Source organism: Idiotropiscis lumnitzeri, chromosome 3, assembly GCF_059441095.1.
Source record: "Idiotropiscis lumnitzeri isolate Australia: NSW breed Sydney's pygmy pipehorse chromosome 3, RoL_Ilum_1.0, whole genome shotgun sequence".
Lineage (NCBI taxonomy): Eukaryota > Metazoa > Chordata > Actinopteri > Syngnathiformes > Syngnathidae > Idiotropiscis > Idiotropiscis lumnitzeri.
Genome location: NC_142393.1, coordinates 18,729,537 through 18,752,042, shown reverse-complemented (window position 1 = coordinate 18,752,042; position 22,506 = coordinate 18,729,537). Strand labels below are relative to the sequence as shown.

At 38.9% G+C, this 22,506-nt stretch overlaps 2 protein-coding genes across 2 annotated transcripts; both read left to right on the top strand.

Annotated features, from left to right (window-relative positions):
* The first annotated feature begins 1,117 nt into the window (after window positions 1–1,117).
* On the top strand, window positions 1,118–8,622 carry srm (spermidine synthase). The gene is made up of 8 exons (XM_088292294.1): window positions 1,118–1,359; window positions 1,651–1,771; window positions 1,884–1,976; window positions 4,455–4,608; window positions 4,963–5,046; window positions 6,703–6,848; window positions 6,960–7,082; window positions 7,807–8,622. Exons 1-8 carry the CDS (start codon window positions 1,229–1,231, stop codon window positions 7,822–7,824), a joined length of 870 nt encoding a protein of 289 aa, XP_088148420.1. The 5' UTR covers window positions 1,118–1,228; the 3' UTR covers window positions 7,825–8,622.
* A 5,798-nt stretch (window positions 8,623–14,420) lies between these two features.
* On the top strand, window positions 14,421–15,946 carry sst6.1 (somatostatin family member 6.1). Its single transcript, XM_088291112.1, has 2 exons — window positions 14,421–14,667; window positions 15,277–15,946. Exons 1-2 carry the CDS (start codon window positions 14,560–14,562, stop codon window positions 15,508–15,510), a joined length of 342 nt encoding a protein of 113 aa, XP_088147238.1. The 5' UTR covers window positions 14,421–14,559; the 3' UTR covers window positions 15,511–15,946.
* The last annotated feature ends 6,560 nt before the right edge of the window (window positions 15,947–22,506 follow it).

The window sequence follows — 22,506 nt, the reverse complement described above, 5'->3', positions numbered from 1 at the left end:
CAATACAGTGTGTCACTGTGTCGAAACGATACAGGATGCCTCATCTACCCATCACTAGTTGCAAGCAATCAAACAAAGCTATGCTTTTGTTAGAATTCTTATGCCAGGAATGTCACCCAACAGTGAAAGGTGAAAGACCGGTAAGTGTGCTATTATAAGATAATTGAAAGCTGTGATGACATAATAGTTATTCAACAAGTATGAACACATACCAAGGTAAAAGTAGTTGTTATATAATAGTAAGAATAAGAATGCATTTTGTTTTGTTTTTTTAATCTTTATTTGAGGTATTTTCTGACAAAGTCTAAATGATCATTTTTGTTCATTGGATCTTGGGCATTTTTAGATTAGGCCTCTTTGGCACACATAATCAGATACAGTGCCTTGCCAAAGTATTCGGGCCCTAGGACTTTTTTTTTTTACTTTTTGTCACATTCTGGGCTTCAAATATGAGATAAAATTAGACTTTTTGGGGCAGGGGCGTGAAGAATCAACACCAAGCGGGTCACAATTGAGAAGAACAAAATTAATACAATAATTTAAACTAGGGCATAATCATTCGGACAACTCAGCAAAACACAAACGTCACCACAAGAACTCAGATATCTGATTTCGTTACAATATTTTTAGGATCATTAACACTGAAAACCTCCGTTCCAGTCTCACGTCTTTTGTAGACTCTCACATAGTTTCTTCCAAAATTCCCCTCCATTTGGCTCCATTGATCTTCCAAAAAAATTCTAACCATCTCCTTGTTCTTGCTGAAGAAAATCATCTCCAGTTCATGATGCGGCTACCCCCATTTTTACAGTGGATGTTATGTTGCCCAAAAAAATCAGTTTTAGTTTCATTTGACAAGAGCTCAGTGATTCAGTCAGTCAGTCAAACACACGCACATAACACACGTTTCGATTTGTACACTCCCCGCCGTTTCGTCATCCCAGTTCATAACTGCGCAGCCGCACAGAGTTCCCCACCGCGCTTCACTCTCACGTGGGCTTCGGGGCGGTGCTAGTGGTGACAAGTCAAGCAAACTATGGTTTGAGCCCTCGTTTCCCCGCACCCCATTGGATGGCTTAACTGTGTGGCGTGACGTCAGGCGTCTGCTATTCGTTCCGATGCGAAGCAGCATGTATGGCTGTCAGTCATATCTTAAGTGTCAAAACGTTGTCGCGTGTCACGTTGGCTCGTTGATAAACACGTTTACGCGAGCTCGCGGGCTACCGGCATGGACAATATCAGAGACGGCTGGTTTAAGGAGACGTGCACGTTATGGCCCGGCCAAGCTACAAGTCTCCAAGTAGACGAGGTCCTCTATCACAAGAAATCCAAATTTCAAGACGTGTTGGTGTTCAAGAGGTGAGTTCTTTACTGCTCTTGCACTTTGCTAACGCTGCTAGCTTCTGCGGGTGCTCCGCTACCAATGTGCTGTATCCCTATCATTAGCCAAGGTATTTTTTTTTAGTTGTCTAAGATAACAAAGCAGCGCCTTTCTTAAAAAACTGCTATCGTTATTCACACGTGTCACAACTTTGTGATTGACTATTGTATTGCTGTAACCACTTTGGTAGAACTATGCGTAGGGCGTGTGAGATAACCAAGTTTTTAAAGGTCTGTATCACTTTTGGATGTGTAACTTACTCATTTCAGTAAAACGTACGGCAACGTGTTGGTATTGGATGGAGTGATCCAGTGCACGGAGAGGGATGAGTTTGCATATCAGGAAATGATTGCCAACCTTCCCCTGTACAGCCACCCTTGCCCCAAGAAGGTAGCACATGCACGTCAACAGAAATGACATCTATTTCATGACATTGTTTTTTCGACAATCCTTAGGCATTGTATTGACATACTTAGAATAAACATGTGTCACTTGTCTAAAGGTTCTCATAATTGGAGGTGGTGATGGTGGCGTGCTGAGGGAAGTGGTGAAGAATGCGCAGGTCGAGTCGGTGGTTCTCTGTGAGATTGACGAGGTGAGGACAACTAACACACACTGTGCTCAAATCTCAGTCCGATTTACATAATTTGAAAAAAAAAAAAACCGTTATGGTTATTTGGCATTCAGGTGACATTTCAGGTTGAACTGAAAATGCAACATAATTTTCAGGTGAACATGTGAATGCTGCATGGCCAACACTAAAATGTAGTTTAGGGCTGGGGATATGACCTCAAAGCAATATCACAATAAATTGGGCAGTTTTACCTCGTTAACGATGAATGCATGATAAATTCCCCTCTGCGTACCTAAATCAAAATAACTGCAGGAAATGCAAATTAACATTTTTTAAATTTAAATTTTTATTTTTATTTTATTTATTGACCAACTGCTACATGTTACTTTCAATGAAAAAAAAGTACAAAAATCCCTTGTATAAACATTCGAAATAGCTTGCTTTGCATGACTTAAACAATGTCACATAGAACAAGAGAAACAGGTCACCGCTTGTAAACCTTTTTGTGCAAATAGCTTGCGCAAAAGAACTGTAATGCCATGTGGAAAGGCCTATATGTGTAAAGGCACTAATGTCTCTTGTAAACAAATAAAATAAATAATGCCATGCGCAAAGGAAGTAGTGTGGCTTGTAAACAAAATGATAAAATACAATTTAAAAATGTCAATGCAACACTCATAAACAATTCCAAATAAATACTGCCAAATGAAAGGTAGACAATGTTTTACAACTTAACACCCACTTTAAATAGTGCTATGGCCCATTTGCAAAAATGACAAAATAACACTGACGATTAAAAGCAGGAGGGGCTTGAACAGTGCACTTCATAAAGGAGCAGGAACTATTTGTTAATGTGACTCTGATGCATGGCTGCTATTACATGTAATCACCCTACACACTCGTGTTTACTCCAACTTCCTACTGAGAAACACGAGCATGATCACCATTTCTGGTTTCAGACAGGCTCTGGGGCCTGATAGAATGTTTCCTCCATAGTAGAAAACGCACTCAGATGGGGAGCTAGTGGCTGGTATACAAAGTTACTTTTTGGCCACTTTGCTCAGAGTGGGAAAGTGTCCGTGATGCTTACTCCACTAATCTAGTGGATTTCCCTCACTATCCTGCAGAGGGTACACCAAGTAGCTGCTCAGCTCTGCTTCGAGTGCTTGCTGACGTGACACAGTGGGTGCAGTTGAAGGGGCTGTCTCGCTTCCTTTGAAAGAGCTTCCAAATGATCTCTTTGGCTTCTTTGCTTCTGATGAAGATGCAGTAGGCTGAGCCTCTGTGGTGTTGCTCCAGCCGTTATGTTCTGTGTGGTTTTGCTGCTGACTCCATCTCCACTTTAATTGTCTCCTGAATGGTGGGGACTTCGTCAGCAGAACTATATGATGTTTAAAATCTATGTAATGCGCAGTCAGGCTCAAATAGGGATCCATGGTGTGACTTGACCACAGGTCAGATGTGGCTGCAAAATGCTTAACATGGCTAAGCTCGGCCGCAATCTTCTTCCTTCCAGTGTTGTTCAGGTTGGGAAGCACGGTTTGTGAAAGCTATTTTCGCGATGGTATGGTGTGCCTCTTTTTGGCTACTTTCATTGCATTTAATTAAACCCCGTGTGCGCCACTGTAGCGAGAGGAGCTACATCTTTGGCTATGTGGTAGGCTATCGCGTTGGTTATATCTAGCCACCTCTTAGACGTTCTCTCGTATGTATTTCGCCCCTGCAAATGCCTCCGTTATGGGCTGTTGTCTGGGCGTGGCACTTCTCAAACCCTGCTTCTCACTTTGAGCTTTTCGCACATCTTCGAACTCAACTGCATGGTTGTGCTCTAAGTGGGGAAAAAAGTTGGACGTGTGGAACCCAAAAATATTTCCAAAGGACAGATGTCAAATTTCTTTTCGGGAAAAGAACTACAGGATCAATTTCAACTATCATTACCTCGTCTTCAGCGTTGTCAGCTGCTTCTTGATTTGAACAATCAGCCATTTCCTCGTCATCTGTTTGCCGTCTTATTCAGACTGGATGGGTGGAGTCACGTGACAACACACGCTATAACCGTCTTAAAGGGGAATGGACATAGGCTACCAGCACATGCTCAAAACAGGCAGAAAAAGACTTTATTTTTCTTTCTCATTCAAACACAGAATTTACCAACATGGGCAAAATGATGACGGTCATTGCAATAAATTTTGATAACGGTACATTTTTGGTTTATCACCCAGGCCTAATGTATATGTACTTTTTGCACAACTTGCTGTTCTCCATTAAGGAGGTCAAAAGCAAATGTCACTGTTTTATCTAGCAACCGCATTGACCCATCATGCTGCTCACAAAGACAACACCACACATTTGATCAACATTACCTCACCTTTGCAAAGCTGCAAACAGGATGATCTTACCGGGAAGTAGTCAGTGAAACTTCACCCCAAGGTGAAATATCCTTAACTTTTTGTGAGTAATGTATTTCCACTGCAACTGCCACATTTGTCTTGCGTGTAGGACGTCATTGCTGTCTCAAAGAAGTTCCTCCCGGGCATGGCCAAAGGTTTCTTCAGTCCAAAGCTCACCCTCCATGTTGGAGATGGTTTCGAGTTTATGAAGCAAAACCAAAATGCCTTCGACGTCATTATTACTGATTCATCTGACCCTGTCGGTAAGTGTATTAACACAAAATGTGTTTGTGCCGCGGGGGGGCAGTCCAGAGGAGAATCCACTTCCCAGAGGGTGTCTTCCTGCAGAGCTTCAGCTTATTAAATGTACTCTCACGTTGCCCTAGTTAACATTGTGTATAGCACCGCATTGTGTTAAATGTTGTCCACTCTGCATCATTTGCAACCTGGTCCTCCTGGAAAGGAAATTCCCCCCAGATCAGGGATGTCGCTAATATTTGTCAACTGTGGGCTAGTGGAGCCCTTTTAATATTGTTTGAAACTAATTGGTATACAAAAAAATGTGGCCTGACGTGCCGTGCCATTCTTGCATGATTTGTGATGTGTTGTTGTTCCAGGCCCCGCTGAGAGTTTATTCAAGGAGAGTTACTACCAACTGATGAAGACGGCATTGACAAAAGGCGGAATTCTCTGCTCACAGGGTACCTTTTATTGCATTTCTTTGAGGTCTGTAACAAAAAACTGATTTGAATATGAAAATCAGTGTAGGGTTTGAAAGGAGTGCACCAAATCGAATGGTTCCACTCTTTAAAATATTTTGAGTTATTTGTTGAATTGTTTTTTATTGGAGAGATATATATTTGATGGCTACATTTTAGAGTACTGACAAGTTCATTTATATTATAATATGAAAACAAGAAAGTCATTGCATAATAATCTCTTGAACTGTGCTTATCGGATTGACTCGTAAGGCCACTGAATCGAAACGACCCAAATCCTTCCACTTAAAAATATCTCGCGGCACATATTGAGACATGTGTGATGACTCATTTTTCATCGGAGAGCCACACACACCTATTTTCGTCATACTTTTTTCGAAGTCTTTATCGTGGCTTCTCAACCAGCTTCAACGTGAGACCCACATTTTCTTATGTTCATGGTAACTCATGACCCCCTCTCCCTTTTTGATAGAAGCATATTTTTTTTTTAATTTGTAAGTAACCTTGTAAACTACATGTATAGTCTTGCTATTCGCTGGGGAGAGGGACCAGATTGGCCCGTGAATACCAAAAAATCCTTTATTAATTGATTTGAAGAACAAATATGAATAAAAATATTTAGATTTTTTTTAAATTATTCAAATAAAGCAAATAGGTGAATCTGTGGTTGCAAAACTGCGAGTGTACAGGGGTGAATACACGTCATCTTGCTTAATTCTCCTGTTTTTCCTCTTTCTTTGGTACACCAAATGTGTTCAGGCGACCTGATGCATTATTTAAGCACAAAAATCACTTTTTATTAAGGTTTTTTTTTAATAGTGGAAATTGCCAAAGATAAAATCAATGTGTTTACATAATTTCTAACCAGCGGCAATGAGTGTAAACTAAGCTTTTCTTTTGACTTCTGCCAACTTTTTCAGATGTCTTTGTTTGTGTGCAGCTTTCCTGGCTACAATATATTATATTAATTATGTATTATTATATTAAATGACCAGATTTTTTTTTCTTGCACGGATATTCCCTTCAAATTGTCCTCCCTCTGATGATGGTTAAAAATAGTCTGTAACCCAAGAAACCAAATCATATAGCCGGAAGCCACTCAGAAGTGTGTGCGGACTGCTCCTGTTATGTTACATACTGTACATTGCATACCAGTGAATCCAACCAAGCATCAGTTTTCACCAAGGATGAACAGGCCTGCAAAATGTATTTTTACAGATTGTGACGCAGCAACATGCATGCAAGTATCCCCGCCCTTCCAGTACATTTTTTCAAAATTAAATGATCTGTCAACCATTTATTTTAAAGGGTAATATGTGATGAGTATAGATAAAAGATTAGGGGATATGTTTTGGTTCATGCTACTATTATTGACAGTTTTATATCTATATATATATATATATATATATATATATTAGGTTTTGTCCTTAACCCTTGCAAATAGTGTCACTAGAATGAAACATCAAGAGTCTTTTAGCTGCATGTTTGGGCCCTAATTCCATATTTGTGTCAATAACAGTTGAGCTAATTACAAGTAGAAAATTACATTTTCATGTTTCAGCATGTGTGTGAAATTTGCCGCAAGTACGCCACAACCACTGGTGCTTTTTGTTCAGGCTGTTCTTGTCATGTGCGCAGGAGAGTGTCAATGGCTGCATTTGGACCTGATAAAGGAAATGCAAACCTTCTGCAAAACTTTGTTCCCAGTAGTGGACTATGCCTATGGCACCATCCCAACTTATCCCAGTGGCCAAATTGGATTCATGCTCTGCAGTAAGAACCCTGTGAGTGAACCCCACCCCCTTTCCATTCATAAATACACGCACACACACAAGCGTGCGCAATACAAACTTGCTTACTGTTCCCCAATGACTGATTTTGAATAATTATTTCAGGAAACACATTTCCAGAAGCCGGTGAAAGAACTGTCAAAAGCAGAACTGGAAAGCATGAACCTAAAATATTATAACACGGAGATTCACAAAGCAGCATTCGTCCTTCCTGAATTTGCAAGAAAGGTCAGTGTGCTTACCGAGTGAGCGTTCATATGGTGGAGGAGGAGTTAATTATCATTTTATTACTATGTACATGACAAAAAAATACCAAAGAGAGAATACGGTGAAGATGTCTTTTCACATTTAAGATAAACACCTAACATTGCAGTGTCAATTCCATTGCATCTTTTTTGTTACTGAGCAGCCTGAACAGACGTGTGTACCGCTGTCATTACCGTAGTTGTCATTAAACTTCTCTCTGATAACACTTTGTGGTGATTTAAAGGAGGGGAAAAGGCCAAACAATTAGCAAAGTACACTTGTTCTCCTGCCAAGTTGGTGTTTCTACCACACTTTGGTTTGCAAAACTGTTGGCCCCCACTCAAACCTTTTGACATTTGCCACGTTTCAGGCTTGGAAAAATCAAGACATAAGATTTTAATTATTTGTGAAGAATCATCACTGAGTGGGACACAATCAAGACAAGCATGGAATTTTGCATTTTACAACTTTTTTTTTTAACTGAAAAGTGAGGTTTTATCTTAACTATCAGTTCAATCAAGTTTTTAGATGTCCCCTTCCTCCAACATACCTGCTTTATATGATCAAGATCATTATCATGCTTCTGCAAAGCTTGCTGTTGAGCTGATCATTTGAATCCGGGATGTTGGAGACGGAGGAGATTAAGGGAGTTGATCTCTGGTCTAACATATGATCTTTGCTACTTTCTTTCCATGGTGGTTGACAGGTCCTCAAAGAAGCTTGATTGGCAAAATACAGCTCCTCCTCCTCAGCACTCTTCATGCCCCCCTCTAAAGTGTAGCCTCCTCCAGATTTCAAGATATTTCTGAGGTGGGGGCACTTGCCTCGTGTTTCTTTCCATGTTCCAAACCTAAACAACACCAGTGTTTATTTCCTCGTGTTAGTCATGTTCATTCTGAGCTCGTCTCATGAGAAATTGAACCAACCGTGACCTCATGCTCCAGGACTGTACTGTTCAAATTGCGTTGTATGATTGCATGTAATTGCAATGTATGGTATTGCTGCACTTTCAACGGAAATGTGCTTTGCTCATCCGAATGTCAGCGCGCGCTGTCTGCATATGTTGAGAATACATGCACATCCTCATGAATTGGGAAACGAGTGCTCCTCAATGGGTTCTTTGCTGAATCCGCTTCTGTATGTTTTTAACAGTCAGGTAGAAAATGCTCCCTTTAAAAAACCGATGCTCTGCTTTGGTATGAATGATACACTTCATATCTATGACTGAAGCTACAACATTTGTTCTAATGCTAAATGATTATGCAATTACTGTTTTTTTTTTTTTGGCTTAAGGTAGGAAGCTTGTACTGTGTTAAGCCTTGCTGTGGGACGCCATGATATTACAGTTTAACGAACATATGAAACCAGTTGCTGTGAATCTTAAATGTTTTTTTTTAATAAAACTCATTAATTGTAATAAATCCGTTTAAAAAAAAATCTGTTGTGACTTTGAAATATACAGTGTGTGTAGTTCTGGTTACATAAACTCAATCTAGTTTCAAATGGTCTGTGAAATAGTGCGTTTCACCTGTCAGCATTTTGAGACCAGAGCCACCCGCTTCAGTGCAGAAAATTGTTAATGATCATCTTTGTTCAATCCTACGGGCGGCATGGCTCAGTGGTAATCGTTTCTCAACCCAGAGGTTATGGGATCGCTTCCGAGCCAATGTGTCCATGTGGTCAGAAGCTCGATGTGACGCCCTTTGAGTTCCTTGATGGGTGTAAAAGCAAACATGAAAGACCACTTACCAAAACCGTCATCTAGGCTTGTCAAGTAGTGAAGGCAGACAGTAGAATTAAGCTCTATGTCCAATTGTTGCCATTTACTTAACAAAATTATAGCATTGTGTTCAATTAAACAGGACCAGATTATAAGTGACATTTCCGTACTATTTTCTGATGAAAAATCTGGCTCAATAAGGTGGGGAAACATTCAAAGGGAAATCACAGGACTGACAAAAAGACAGACACCATCTGAGCTAGTTAGTCTTGAATAAACTTTGCATACAGTTCAGGGTCCACTGAGTATTTTTAAAAAGGGAGTTTTAATGTGTTTTGCCTTCATGCACCACCACGGTGAATATGTAATAAAACCGGCAAGATATCGGCTGTCAGCTTCAATTTCCCTGGTGGGGTTGCACTTTCACGTTCTAGACACTAGATGACAGTCTTTAATTTGATATTGGTCCAAATAATGTTTCATGTTTCACAATGTTGGATCAAATTTCTCCATTCACCTTTCATCACAAATTTTCTTAATTCATTAGTTCATGCATTTGTTATTGCTTGTTCTGTACGATGATGATTTATTCTGTTTTTACAGATTCAGTTAGTTGCATTTTTTTCTATCCAGGCCAGTAGATAGTATACAGAGAATTGCGAAAACAAAAATCAGAAAAGGTCTCCGGATCATAGGGAAAAATTATATTTTAACAAAGGGAAAATTAACAACAAAAATGGATTGTGACAGAATTACAGAGACTTATTTTTGTGAAAATATTAAATTTTTCTTTGAAAAAGAAGTAAAAAATTACTCTGAAAATGTACTTTTATTTTTTATATAGCCATTGTGAACACACAGTGAACCCTCGGTTATCGGGGTTAATGGGGACCGAGACCACCCGCGAAAACTGAAAATCCGCGAAGTAGCGGCGCACCTTCAAAAATGCTTAAAAAAAAAAAAGTGCGAAGTAGCGGCGCACCTTCAAAAATGCTTAAAAAAAAAAAATATATATATATATATATATATATATATATATATATATATATATATATATATATATATATACGGGTAGAGAGAGAGAGAGTGAAATTCATGTTATAACAAAAAAACAAAACAAATTATTATTAAAACTTATTTTTTTATTCCCCAGCCATTATTTTTGTATTTATTCAATTACTTCTTTTTGTATTTATTTAATTACTTCGACTTTTACATGCTGGTACGCCGTCCGGTGTGCCCTGTGAAATGAAAGGTGGCATTCTTCATTTATTTATTTATTCATTCATAACCGACAGCCTCGCGCTCCGCTCATGCCCGGGCGGAAGGTGTTCCTCTTCGGCTTAACTACCACGCACGCCGGCCGGAGCTCTGGTACGGTCCGAACCGCGCGAAACGTCGCCCCAAATCGTGCCTGGGGGAATGTGCTCTTCTTCGTCCACTCTCCTCTTCGCCCACGCTTTTCTTCGGCGCACGCCGGCCGTCTAACCGCTCCAGCGCCCCGTCGTGCCGCTCGGCGAAACTACAATGCCCCCGAATATTTTTTAGACCCGCGAAGCACTGAATCCGCGAAAGGTGAACCGCGAAGTAGCGAGGGTTCACTGTACTCAACCATTTATCTTAAAGGGGAAGTCAACCCCAAAAATGTTTCTATGTAGCCCAAGTAGTCGAAACATGCCATTCCTGTTTTGAGAAATATGAGTTAATCAGTAAAATCCACCCGTTTTTGTACGTCTCAGCGGACATTTTGCCACTAACTGTGGACTAAAAAAGACATTGAAGTTGCTCATAGCTCAGCTAAAGACCAATCATGGCTCATCTTCAAAAAGCAGGTGATTTGTGATTGGTTTGCCTTGTTAAAAAAATGTATGTTCATGTAATAGAAGAATTTTTGCATGTTGTTAAAATGAATACTGTTTTTTTATATGAATGAACTTTAATAAATCAAAACATTCAACATGTCCCTTTAAAATATGACTATTTTCCCCAAAACAAACACTTTTTTGAATGAAGCCTTTTTTAACCCCTCATATTCCCCCAAATTTCCAACTTTCCCTCAAAAAATGTTGCTTTAACATGACCATCACCTTATTTTCTAGAAAATATCTGACTTTTTTCATTTTTTCAAGAGAATATATACTATTTGGTAAAAAACAAACAAATGAAAAAACTAATATAACTCTGACTGTTTTCTGCTAAATATACAGCCTTTCCTAAAAAAATGCAACTCTTAATTAAAGAAAAAAAAAAAAACCCTCTTAAAATTTTAATTTTTTAAGTCCTTTTTTTCCTTAAAAAAAATCATCCAGAACTTGCATCTCGTTGTCCTTTTTTTTTGTCTTTTTAATGTGGTATTTGTAAACTCCCCTAAAGGATACACTGGCACAGGAATTCATAAATTGCATGTGCATCACCCATAATTCATTCCGACAGCATCGTCGGCCTCTGTGTCGTCACTCCACCTTTAAGTGTTTAGTGGCGTTAATGTTGTCATGCAGGTCCGGAATAGCCAACATATTAAGTGTAATAATGACAGCCATTCACGTCATATGAACTGTTTTGCTGACGTCTCTTGCACGGTACCAAACTTTTTGTGGACACCACTTGAGCCTTTATGTGTAGCTTTTTCAACTCGGGTTTAATCTCTGGATTGGCTTGGGGCCATTTAGAGATCAAGTAGTGAGTGAGGCCAACATGTCAAAAACAGATCTGAAAGCACAGCTAATCAATTTCTACACACCAACCACAACGTACTGACTGGATTGGAAGGAAGCTCTGATCCCTGCCAGTGGTCTCGTCTGGACACGTCACAACTGCACATCTTAATTGTGTGATATCGTATCACACATTGAAGACAGGCAAAATTGGCTTGTGTATAATTAAACACCAGAACTTTAGGCTTTCGCATTCCATATCATAGTACGTACTATTTTTATTGCCACAAACAAGCATCTCATTCACGAATAGTCAACTGTTAGTAGCTAATATGTTGAAGATAAAGCACATGTGCCAGTATTTCAGGATATGAATGGTTTATGTCTAACATTTCTCAGAAAAACATTATTACTTCCTACTATCAGTTAGTATATTAATAATCCTCAGCCTATTTTAGTTACTAATGTTGCTCTTATTTATAGGAGTTTGTGTTAGGCTTCGTAAGAAACTATGCAGTGACTTAAAATATTCGAAGCTGTAATTTGATGGGAGACCACTTGTAATTAAACCTGTCTATGCTCGCCATGGCAACCGAGCAGGTTGCAGGTTTTTTTATGTACCTTTCCTGATATCTTGTGCCAGAGTATTTCATTGTTCTACTTTTCAGTATGCATCACTGACAAGGGTAGATTTACAAATTCTAATCATTATTTATATTGAATATATGGCACTTGTGTAGCAAATTTGACAATTTGTCACCACTTTGGCACAGTGGTTAAGAATCTTTGGCCCAAGTGCTAATGTTACTGTTGAAGTTGTATAGTGTAGCCTTAGAATGTTATACAGTGGTACTTTGAGATACGAACGTCCTAATATACGATTTTTTTTAGATACGAAAGGAAATATTCATGAATTTATGTCCTAACATACGACGGAAAATTTTGAGATACGAACGCGCCTGCCTGCTCAGTCTGTGGTGACGTCACACTGTCGGACTCTGTTTGGTTGCTGACGCCTCACTGTTTACACACACATCTTGTGATTCGTAGTGTTTTGTGCTGGTTTTTGTATTATTTTGGTAAATAATACGCTATTTTGTTATTAACCATGGGTCCCAAAGATAAAGGTGGTGAGAAGGAAAAAAAACGAAGAAAATGATCACAATGGAAATTAAAAACGAAATTATCTCCAGGCATGATCGTGGGATTCGTATCGTCAATTTGGCAAAGGAATATGGTCGTAATCCTTCCACTATATCCACGATCATCAAACAGAAGGAAGACATAAAGAAGCCGTAACCATCAAAAGGCGTCGCCATTATTTCTAAATTACGTACTGAAATACATGACGAGATGGAATGGCTACTGTTAATATGGATAAAGGAGAAGGAATTGGCTGGCGACACCGTTTCGGAAGCGATCATCTGTGAGAAAGCCAGCGACATTTTCAAAGATATTCAGCGTTAAGCAGCCGAGACGAAGGGGGAATGATCGTAAGGGAGTGAAGTGTTCAAAGCCAGTCGTGGATGGTTTGAAAACTTGAAGAAACAAAGTGGTATTCATTCCGTTATCCGGCATGGAGAAAAATTGCCAAAAAAGATTGGAATAAGTTTAGATTTTGTATACTGTACATATGTAGAAATAAGTGTTTAAATGTTTTTGGGCTACGCAAGTAGAAACAAGTGTTGTAGTGTTTACGTATTAGTCCTCCTGCACGCCGCACCTCACGTCACTGAGGTAAGTAAAATTAGTTTTTCTATTGATTTTATTAACATTATCTTATGTTTTTTTTTATAATTATGTGTGTTATTACTCGCTTATTTCTATACAAATTGTTTATATTAAATGTTATTTAACTGATTTCTGGGGTGGTTTTATAGCGCTGGAATGCATTAATACATATTACATGTATTAATATGGGAAATTTTGATTTGACATACAATTTTTTTGACATACGATTGTTCTGGGACGAATTAAAATTGTATCAGTGAACCGATCCCCAAGCATATTTAGATTGGCATTTGTGAATTAGCATTTTTGCCCCCCCCTCCGTAAAATCTCACCTATGTGCTGTTTTGCTACTCCGTCTGGTGCCATGGAATTATGCTGATTATGACTCCAGTGATAGCATAAAATATTTTCTCTCAATTTGCGGCCAGGCCCGGTTCACTTTATAGTCTTACATTTCTCTCAGCCTAAACTTGGCAAGGCAAATGGCTGCCTCACAAAGATAGCTCGGTTCCAAACTTGCTACACAGGAAACATTTTCTGATATGACTATTATTCATTGGAATAAAAATACCCTCGATTGAATTCCATTGCTACTGATTTAACTAAAATTTTCAATATGACCCCGGCTGAGTAAGACATCTTAAGTTCTTTCCAAAGCACAGTCAGCACCCATAAGAGCACCAATTGTTCATGACAGTACATGAAAATTGGGTTGTTAGATTGATGTGTTAAGTTAAACCTCAGCTCCATCTCCTTGCTGAAGAAAATTGTCTCCGTCGTTCTTTTGAAACGTTTCCTCGGGTCAGGTTTTTTGATCCTGTTGGGTCCCGTGTCAGACCAATCGATTGTCATTTGAAGGTGTCACTAAGCCCATCAGAAACTGTGTGACACGGGCGTCGCATCATTGACAACAAGTCGGCTGGCGGTCACTTGGTTATTTATACCTCTGGATTGGCTGTGTCAAGCACACTCATTACCTAAGATTTTTTTTCTTTTCAGTTTTTTTTTGTTGTTGGCGCACCTGCTGCTGCAGATGTACCAAATGAATGTGTCTACCTTGTCGTGAGTGTTAACTATTCATTCCATCCATTTGTTCAGCCTTGACCCTTCCCCATGCTCACGCACACTCCCAAACTCACGCACACATACCCACTCCGTCATACTCCCACCACCTTCCACGTCAGACAGCCGTATAAAAAGCGTGAGGGGCATAGTGGAAAAGCAGTAGCTCTCCGACTTCCAAATCTTGGTGACCACCAGCAGAGCTACTTACCGATACTACTTGTACTCCCGCTGCTCCATCTCCTGCTCTGGATCTCTGGCTGGTCCCAGCGGCTCTCTCCAAAGTCCCAGCATGCAGATCCTCTTGGTGTTAGCAGCTTTCATGGGGGTTCTGCTCAGTGTCAGAGCAGCCGCCGTGCTTCCTGTGGAGGACAGGAGCCCCATGCAGGGGCTGAACAGGGTGAGGATGAAGCCCTTTTTCTTTTATTAACCAATTTGATGAGTTAACAGGCTCGCCTGCATTCAACATTAGGTGCACTTGCAAAATTATGCCTTTACGGAGTTAAAATGTTCTGGTTTTGATTGGCACTGTCACAGAGAAGTTTATTTAACAATATGTTTATTTTTGTGGTTTTCAGAAGTTAATACCTTTGGTATTTTTTAGTGAGGACAAAGTGCATCACATAGTAATAGTAAAATTGTCATAAATACAAGTTTAACCACCAATACAAATCGATGAAAAACATTATTACTTTGCATGTTATGCATCTTCGTACATACTTCTCTATAAATAGGTGTATGTGTAATAAACATGTACAGTAAATGTGTGTGACTAATGTACGACGGTACTGCATTATACTAACAGCTGTTCTTAATATTTAGAAGCAGCTTTCAACCAGAATAATTCATATATAGTTAAATGTCTGCATTTACAATTGTGAAAAAAGGGGACTCAAAGAACGAATAACAGATCGATGGACATTAAAAATTTCTTGTTCTAATTCCTCTTTGAAAGTGAATACTGTCACGTAGAAAAATAATTAAAAAAAAGGCTCCTCTGTTCCAATAGGGACAGGACCTAAGCAAACAGCGCAAAGAGCTGATCCTAAAGCTGGTGTCCAGTTTGCTGGAGGGGGCATTGGACACCAACATGCTTCCGGAGGAGACGTCACCCGAGGAGCTGGAGGAGCCGCTGGAGTCGCGCCTGGAGGAGCGGGCTGTCTACAACAGGCTATCACTGCCTCAGCGTGACCGCAAGGCGCCCTGTAAAAACTTCTTCTGGAAAACATTCACCTCCTGCTAACGGAAAAAAGCAAAAGCCCAGCCCCTGCCGGCGCCTCATGAACTGTAGTGGACCTCAGCTGTGCACATCACCGCCACCTGTCAGACACGCAGCATTGATGGACTTCACAGGACACACTGTGTCACTTACCAACTCATGTACTGTATTTATGTACCTAATTATTTGTCTATACTTTGTATGTATTTATGAATAGGACATTTTTATTTTCAAGGTAAAGAATAAATCTCATGTGGTGTAGATAAAGCTCTATAGAAGTGCACTGTATTTACCACTTACCATTTGTAATACGTGGACATGGTAAAATAAATACATCAGTCTTTCCACCTGCTTTGAAAAAAAGTTGCTTATCCTTTTATGTTTTGGTGACAAAATGGCATTTAGTACTAGTCAAAAAACACAGCTTTGCAAATAAACGAAGAACTGTTTATAGCTACTATATTTTGGAGTGAAACATTTTTTATTTGTCTGACATCACTCCCAAATTCCAAATTCAAATATTGCCATTTAGAGTATTTATTTGCAGAAAATGAAACATGGTCAAAATACCAAGCCACCGCACAACGCACACACACAACACACAAAAGCCTAGTGTTTTTCAGGCTTTTTTTATATAGTTTATATATAATCAATCAAGCAAAAGGCAGTGACATAGTGCCATTGGCACCTAATGAGATCTATAATGTGCATTAGCAAAAATCCATTTAATTAAATCAAAACATGTCCAGATTATAGAGTTAAAAACAAATAATTCTTTAGGAATCATGAATTCATCTTTAAGTCTATTTTCATTAGGTCATTGACACAGGTGCTTAGTAACTACTTTCCAATCCTGACAGCTGTCTTTAATTATTCACGTCCACGTGCCGCTGTGACTTATCACAAGTCGTAAAATGTGAGGGAAAAAAATAAATTTTCTAGTTTATGGAATACCGTCACGTTTGTCACTGCTGTCAAGAAAGATAAAAAAAAATAAAGTTGCTGTCCCATCGCCTTGCTATTAGTTCTCCATCAGACATGATTTGTAGACAAAACATCTTAATGTTGCTATATTACTGAATAAGTTATTTGCATTAATAGCCAATCCTGTTACTCATCGCACAAATAACATTTAATAAACACACGAGCACTTTAAGCAAAAGCATTTTGCAGAATAAAACCATCTGGAATATATATATTTTTTTTTACTACCAAGCGAGGAACGGCAAGTGCAGTGTGTTTTTTTAACTTTACTTGCACAGAACAGGATGAATAATGACTCAGAAATTTCTTTGTTTCACAGGTACAAAGGTTGAGTTAACATTGCTCACAACACTGACTGAATCATGACTGGAACATTAAAGGTTGCAGTGATCTAATTCTTCTGTTCGTGTAGTGTGGGCTTACAAGAAAAGCGTTTTAATGACCCATCTTGCAAAATCTAAGGAGACAGTCACAAGATGGTGAATAAGTGCTCAAAGCCATGTAATTACTTCCTTTGGATGTTGCGTGGATCAAAGAATCTGTGGGAATATAATTCTTTCACAGTGGCATGCATCAAATCATGTCAAAATGAATTGATCGCTCGCACGTGGGAGTCGGGGGTCCTGAATCAAAGCGGCAATAACATTACAAAAGTAGACAGTCCTTCAGAAATGGAGTTGATATTCTCGGAAATGCCGAAGCGAACGTGACTGTTTGCGGTAATTAAGTTTATGCAATTTGTATACAGTGTATATACACAGTACCAGTAAAAGTTTGGAAGCACCTGGGCAGTAAGCTTGCTACACCGTGAATTGGTTGCCAGCCAATCGCAGGGCACACATAGACAAAAAAAACATTCACACTCATAATCAAACCTGGGCATATTTTAGTGTCCAATCAACCTACCATGCATGTTTTTGGAATGTGGGCGGAAACTGGAGTATCCGGAGACATGCAAACCCCTCACAGGTCGGCCGGGCCCCCGATTCAAGTCCATGACCTCTCCTCTGTGAGATGGATACAAACCAGTTATCCACTGTTCCGCCCAGAAATGTGAACAAAAAATATGGAAAATAGAAGCCACACACAAAAAGATATGGAACAAAAAAAAGTTCTAAAATATAAGAGCTGTGGCAGAGCAACCGAAGCCTTCAGATTCTAAATATGACACAATTTGAGTTGCTGGTCACTCTAGACCTCATTCAACGGAGCGCAAATGAGCGTGCACAGGAGCAACATCAAAGCGGATGCCTGCAAGCCAAGCATTTTGTTTGCCTTCCTTTTGATCTGAAGGAGGTAAAAAGGAGTGGCCAGCTTCAGAAGTGTTGTTGCAGATTCTAACGAGGAATAAAAACATCTTCAATGTGAACAAAAAGCAAAAACTTTTACACCAAAATATTGACTTTGTGAGGCCAAATATTAATCCTTTGTTTTGGAGTGAAATTTGTTTTTTTTATGTTAACAGTGAACTTGCACAGCTCTGGAAATGCTACAAAGTATTGTGAACAAATGACCAGTTGAAATATGTGCATGCTAATTCGACCACCGAAATTGGCAGTCGTAGATCAGACCAGAGGATAAGAAGAATAACATTGTGATTTTTTTTTTTTAAACTAGATAATTCCCTTATAGCTTACTTTTCCTATGTGCCCTACGATCATTCTCTGGAAGGGGTCACCAACTCCAGTTCTCTATCTTGCATGTTATCCATCGCTCCCTGCTGCAACACACCTGATTCAAATGATCAGCTTGCTGATGGGCTGCGTCATGAGTTGGTGACCCCTGGTCTAGGGTGTCCCACGCCTCTCGCCTGAAGTCAGCTGGAATAACCTCCAGTGCACCCCGTGGTCCTAATCAGAATGAGCGGTGAAGAAAATGGATGGATGTGTGATCTAAATTGGGACACACTTAAAGTGTACTTCTGGCGAGGTAAGGATGGGGAAATGGAGCACTATTAGAATATTTGATAAATATTTGCTGTTCTGACTTATGTGCATAGTCTTGAATTTGCCAAAATAATCCCCCTGGTTCATTTTAATGCAAGGCGCCATGTTAGAACTGGATATGACATCAAGTCGTTGACTGGATCATCCCGCTGCACCCACCAGTTGCTATTGAGTGAGATGCCAAACTGCTTGCCTATGGATAGACACCCCCATCCATCCATTATCTGTACCGCTTCTCCTCACGAGGGTCGTGGGGGGTGCTGGAGCCTATCCCAGCTATCTTCGGGCAGTAGGCAGGGGACACCCTGAACTGGTTGTCACCCCTAGACGAACAACCATCCGCGCTCACACTCATACCTAGGGGCAATTGAGATTGTTCTAGCAACCTACGATGCATGTTTTTGAAATGTGGGGGAAACCGGAGTACCCGGGGATGCCGTAATCGATCCCACGACCTCTGCACTGTGAGGCCATCGTGCTAACTTAGTCTTTTCTTATTTCTTTCACACTAGGTGACCCTATTCAGCCGTTGTAGAAAAGGTAAAAAAAAAAGAAAAAAAGTCCACTGCCGGTTAGTCTGGCAAGATACATCCAGTAACAAAGTGGGTCTGGAGACCAATCCCATAACCGCGGCTGGGCCTTGGTTCAAAACAAACTGTCCAATGAAATCTGTTTCCAACATTGTTAATGTACTTTTGTTCTTGTTCATCTAAGTTGCGGTTGTCTCTCTTGTATCCGTGTTCAGCTCCCCGGATCTCAATCAATGAAGATCTCAAACACCGTTTATTTGACCTCTCTCTATTCATGGATATTTGATGTTGTGGAGGCAATAAAACTAGTGAGTCGTCAGAAAACAAACTAATTCCAAAATTGACTGAAGTACAGCCACTACGGCATATTATATGGATTTTCTGCCCTCATTTGTTATTTTGTGTCATGCTACTAGTTTGTGCCGTTGCTGTTGTTTGTCTTGTGCTTCTATTCTATTACTGTTGTTGTAGTCAGGATTTTCTTTCCTTACTAGTACATAACTGCACACTTACAGTACTTAGAGTGATTTCACTACTATATCTGTAACGATAAAGTACATGTTGCGTGCATGCTACATAAGGTTAAATGAATTTTCTAAACCTGACGACAGGCCACCCTGCTCAAAGCGGCGTGATCTATCTCTGTCAGCCAGCCTCACTTAGTTAATTTGCGACATTTTGGACGGCTTGTGTGCACAGAATAGAAATACATCATTTTTGTTACTTTGGAGAAGGCCCATTACCAGTCCGGGTAAAGGGTCTGTATTTTTGTAAAACTGTAGAGCAGTTATTTGTGACTTTTGGCGGATGACCACCCTCTTTTCTCCTCCATTTAGCAACTAATGTTTCACGGTCATATCAAAAATAGCTCAGACTGAAAGCTCTCTACATTCTTACACCATGCTGAAGTGTCTTTTACGTATTTCACTTTGACAGTTCTCTTCTTGTTTGGGTTTGGTTATGGGAATGGAGAGCTTGTTTTTCCCAGCAGAGGCAAATCGTGGCTGATGGCTTATTCAAGTGCACTATGCCCTCGCTTAGCTAAGCTGATCATTACAGGACCCTGAGTGCTCTTTAACTGCTAAAGCTTGGGCCCCAGAAAACGAGCTGCCTCCCACATGAGGAATTGGGATCTTAAATGCTAGGCACGTATGGTATCCTTGTTTAAATTTGGATGCCAAAATGCTGGTCTGTGGCCTTGATTTTAAACACACAGGCTAAAACAGAGGTTGTTTAATAATAATAAGAATAATAATAATAACAATAATAATAATAATAATAACTAGAGAATGCAATTCCTGAAGAAATTGCGTGTGAAGGCGGAAAGGCTGGAATTTCTTTTGTGGAATGGTTTTGAATGAGACTGAATAACATTGAATGATTTTGAATAATATTGAATGACTCTGAAATATTGAATGAGGTTGAATGAATTTGAATCACAGTGAATGAAATTGAATGATTTGAATGACAGTGAATAATAGTGAATTATATTGAATCATCATGAATGAAATAGAAAAAAAATATTGAAAAATATTGAATAATGTTGAAAATATTGAATAATGTTGAATTATAGTGAATGACATTGAATGAAAATGGGGAAAGGCAGTGATTAATGGAATTGAATGATATAAAATCAAAGTGAATAAAGTTGAATGATATTAAATCAAAGTGAATAATATGAAAACTGAATGACTTTAAATCATTTTAAATGGAAGTAAATAACATTGAACAACTGAATGATACTGAATGACATTGAATGATTTTGAATGACACTGAATGTTTTTGAAAAAAACTAAATGACACTGAAATAGTGAATGAGGTTGAATGAATTTGAATCATAGTGAATGAAAGTGAAAGATTTTGAATCATAATTAATAAAATTGAATGATATAAAATCAAAGTGAATAAAGTTGAATGATATAAAATCAAAGTGTATAATATGAAAACTGAATGACTAAATAATTTTAACTGGAACTGAATGACATTGAACAACTCTGAATGATACTGAATAATTGTGAATAATAATGAATGACATTGAATGATTATGAATTAAATTAAATCATTTTGAATAAAACTGAATAACATTGAAGAGCTGTGAATGATACTGAATGAAAATGAATGATTTTGAATGATACTGAATGACAATGAATGATTCTGAATGAAATTAAAAAAATGTAAATGAAACTGAATAACATTTAAAAATTCTGAATGACAATGAACGATTATGAATTAAATCATTTGTGAATGAAACTGAATAACATTGAAGAATTATAAATACTGAATTGAAATTAATGATTGTGAATGATACTGAATGGCAATGAATAATTCTTATTGAAATAAAAAAAAAAGAATGATACTGAATGACAATGAATTATTCCGAATGAAATGAAAAAAATAGCAACGAAACTGAATAACATTGAACAAGACAGAATGATACTGAACGACAATGAATGATTCTGAATTCTGAACCCCCCGGTCAAAATACATCACTTCCGGTTCACTTATGGCAGGTATGCGTCACTTCCGGGCTCTCTGCGTAACTTCTGGTTCACTCCCGGTGCGTTTACGCCAGTTCCGGGTTTGTGACGTCACTTCCGGTCGAATCACCTCACTTCCGGGTGCCTTCCGGTCCAATGACGCCACTTCCGGCTCACTTCCGGGTTCTTACCTCCACTTCCGGTTCACTTCCTGCCAAATTGCGGCACTTCCGGTTCACTTCCGGTCGAATTGTGTCACTTCCGGTTTACTTCCTCCGCCTTCACACAATTAATAAAGAATCAGAATAACATATGTGTGAAGGCCTCCGCCTTCACACAATAATAATAATAAAAATTGTAAAATGTGTTCCTTATCAAAATTATTATTTTTTTTTTGCTACATCAAGAATATTGTCTGGGAACCCAGAGAACATGTTTTTTTTGTCCTTTTTTTGCTGTACTACAATAAAGTTTAATTGCACTTCCAGTACAGTTGTTGGCAGTGTCACTTTCATTGCCAGAGAGCACACAATAAGTAATAACGCTTCTGCTGAGGTGGATGTATATTTTATAGTATATTTTCTGAAAAATTATACTATTTATAGTCAGGGTGGAAAGTTGGGTAGGTGTGTGAATAATATTTTCGTTTTCCTGTCGGGACGCAACAAAAGAAATATTCTAGAAAAACTGCTTTTAATCCAAATTTGTATTTGAAATTCAAAATCTAGGAAAAAAGTAGTGGCTTACAGTCAGGGAAATACAGTACTAATTACAATTACGAAGTTAACCCTTTTATAGTGCACTTTCACCACTTTGCATTCAAAATATAAACCACAAACAAAGGTTGAATGGAAATCATTATTCATCCAAACACATTTTTCAATATATCGCTCGCGACCCTTGAATGCATGGATATAAATATAATTCTGACTGTAACAACTGCTCAACATGCTTTTGAAGCGGGTAAAATAGTTTTGTGTTGTTGCTTAAAAATGACAGCATTTAAAGCACAAAGGGTAACTACATCAGTTCTACTCCTTTTGCTTGTGTTGTTTGTTTCTAAATTGAAACACAATAAACAAT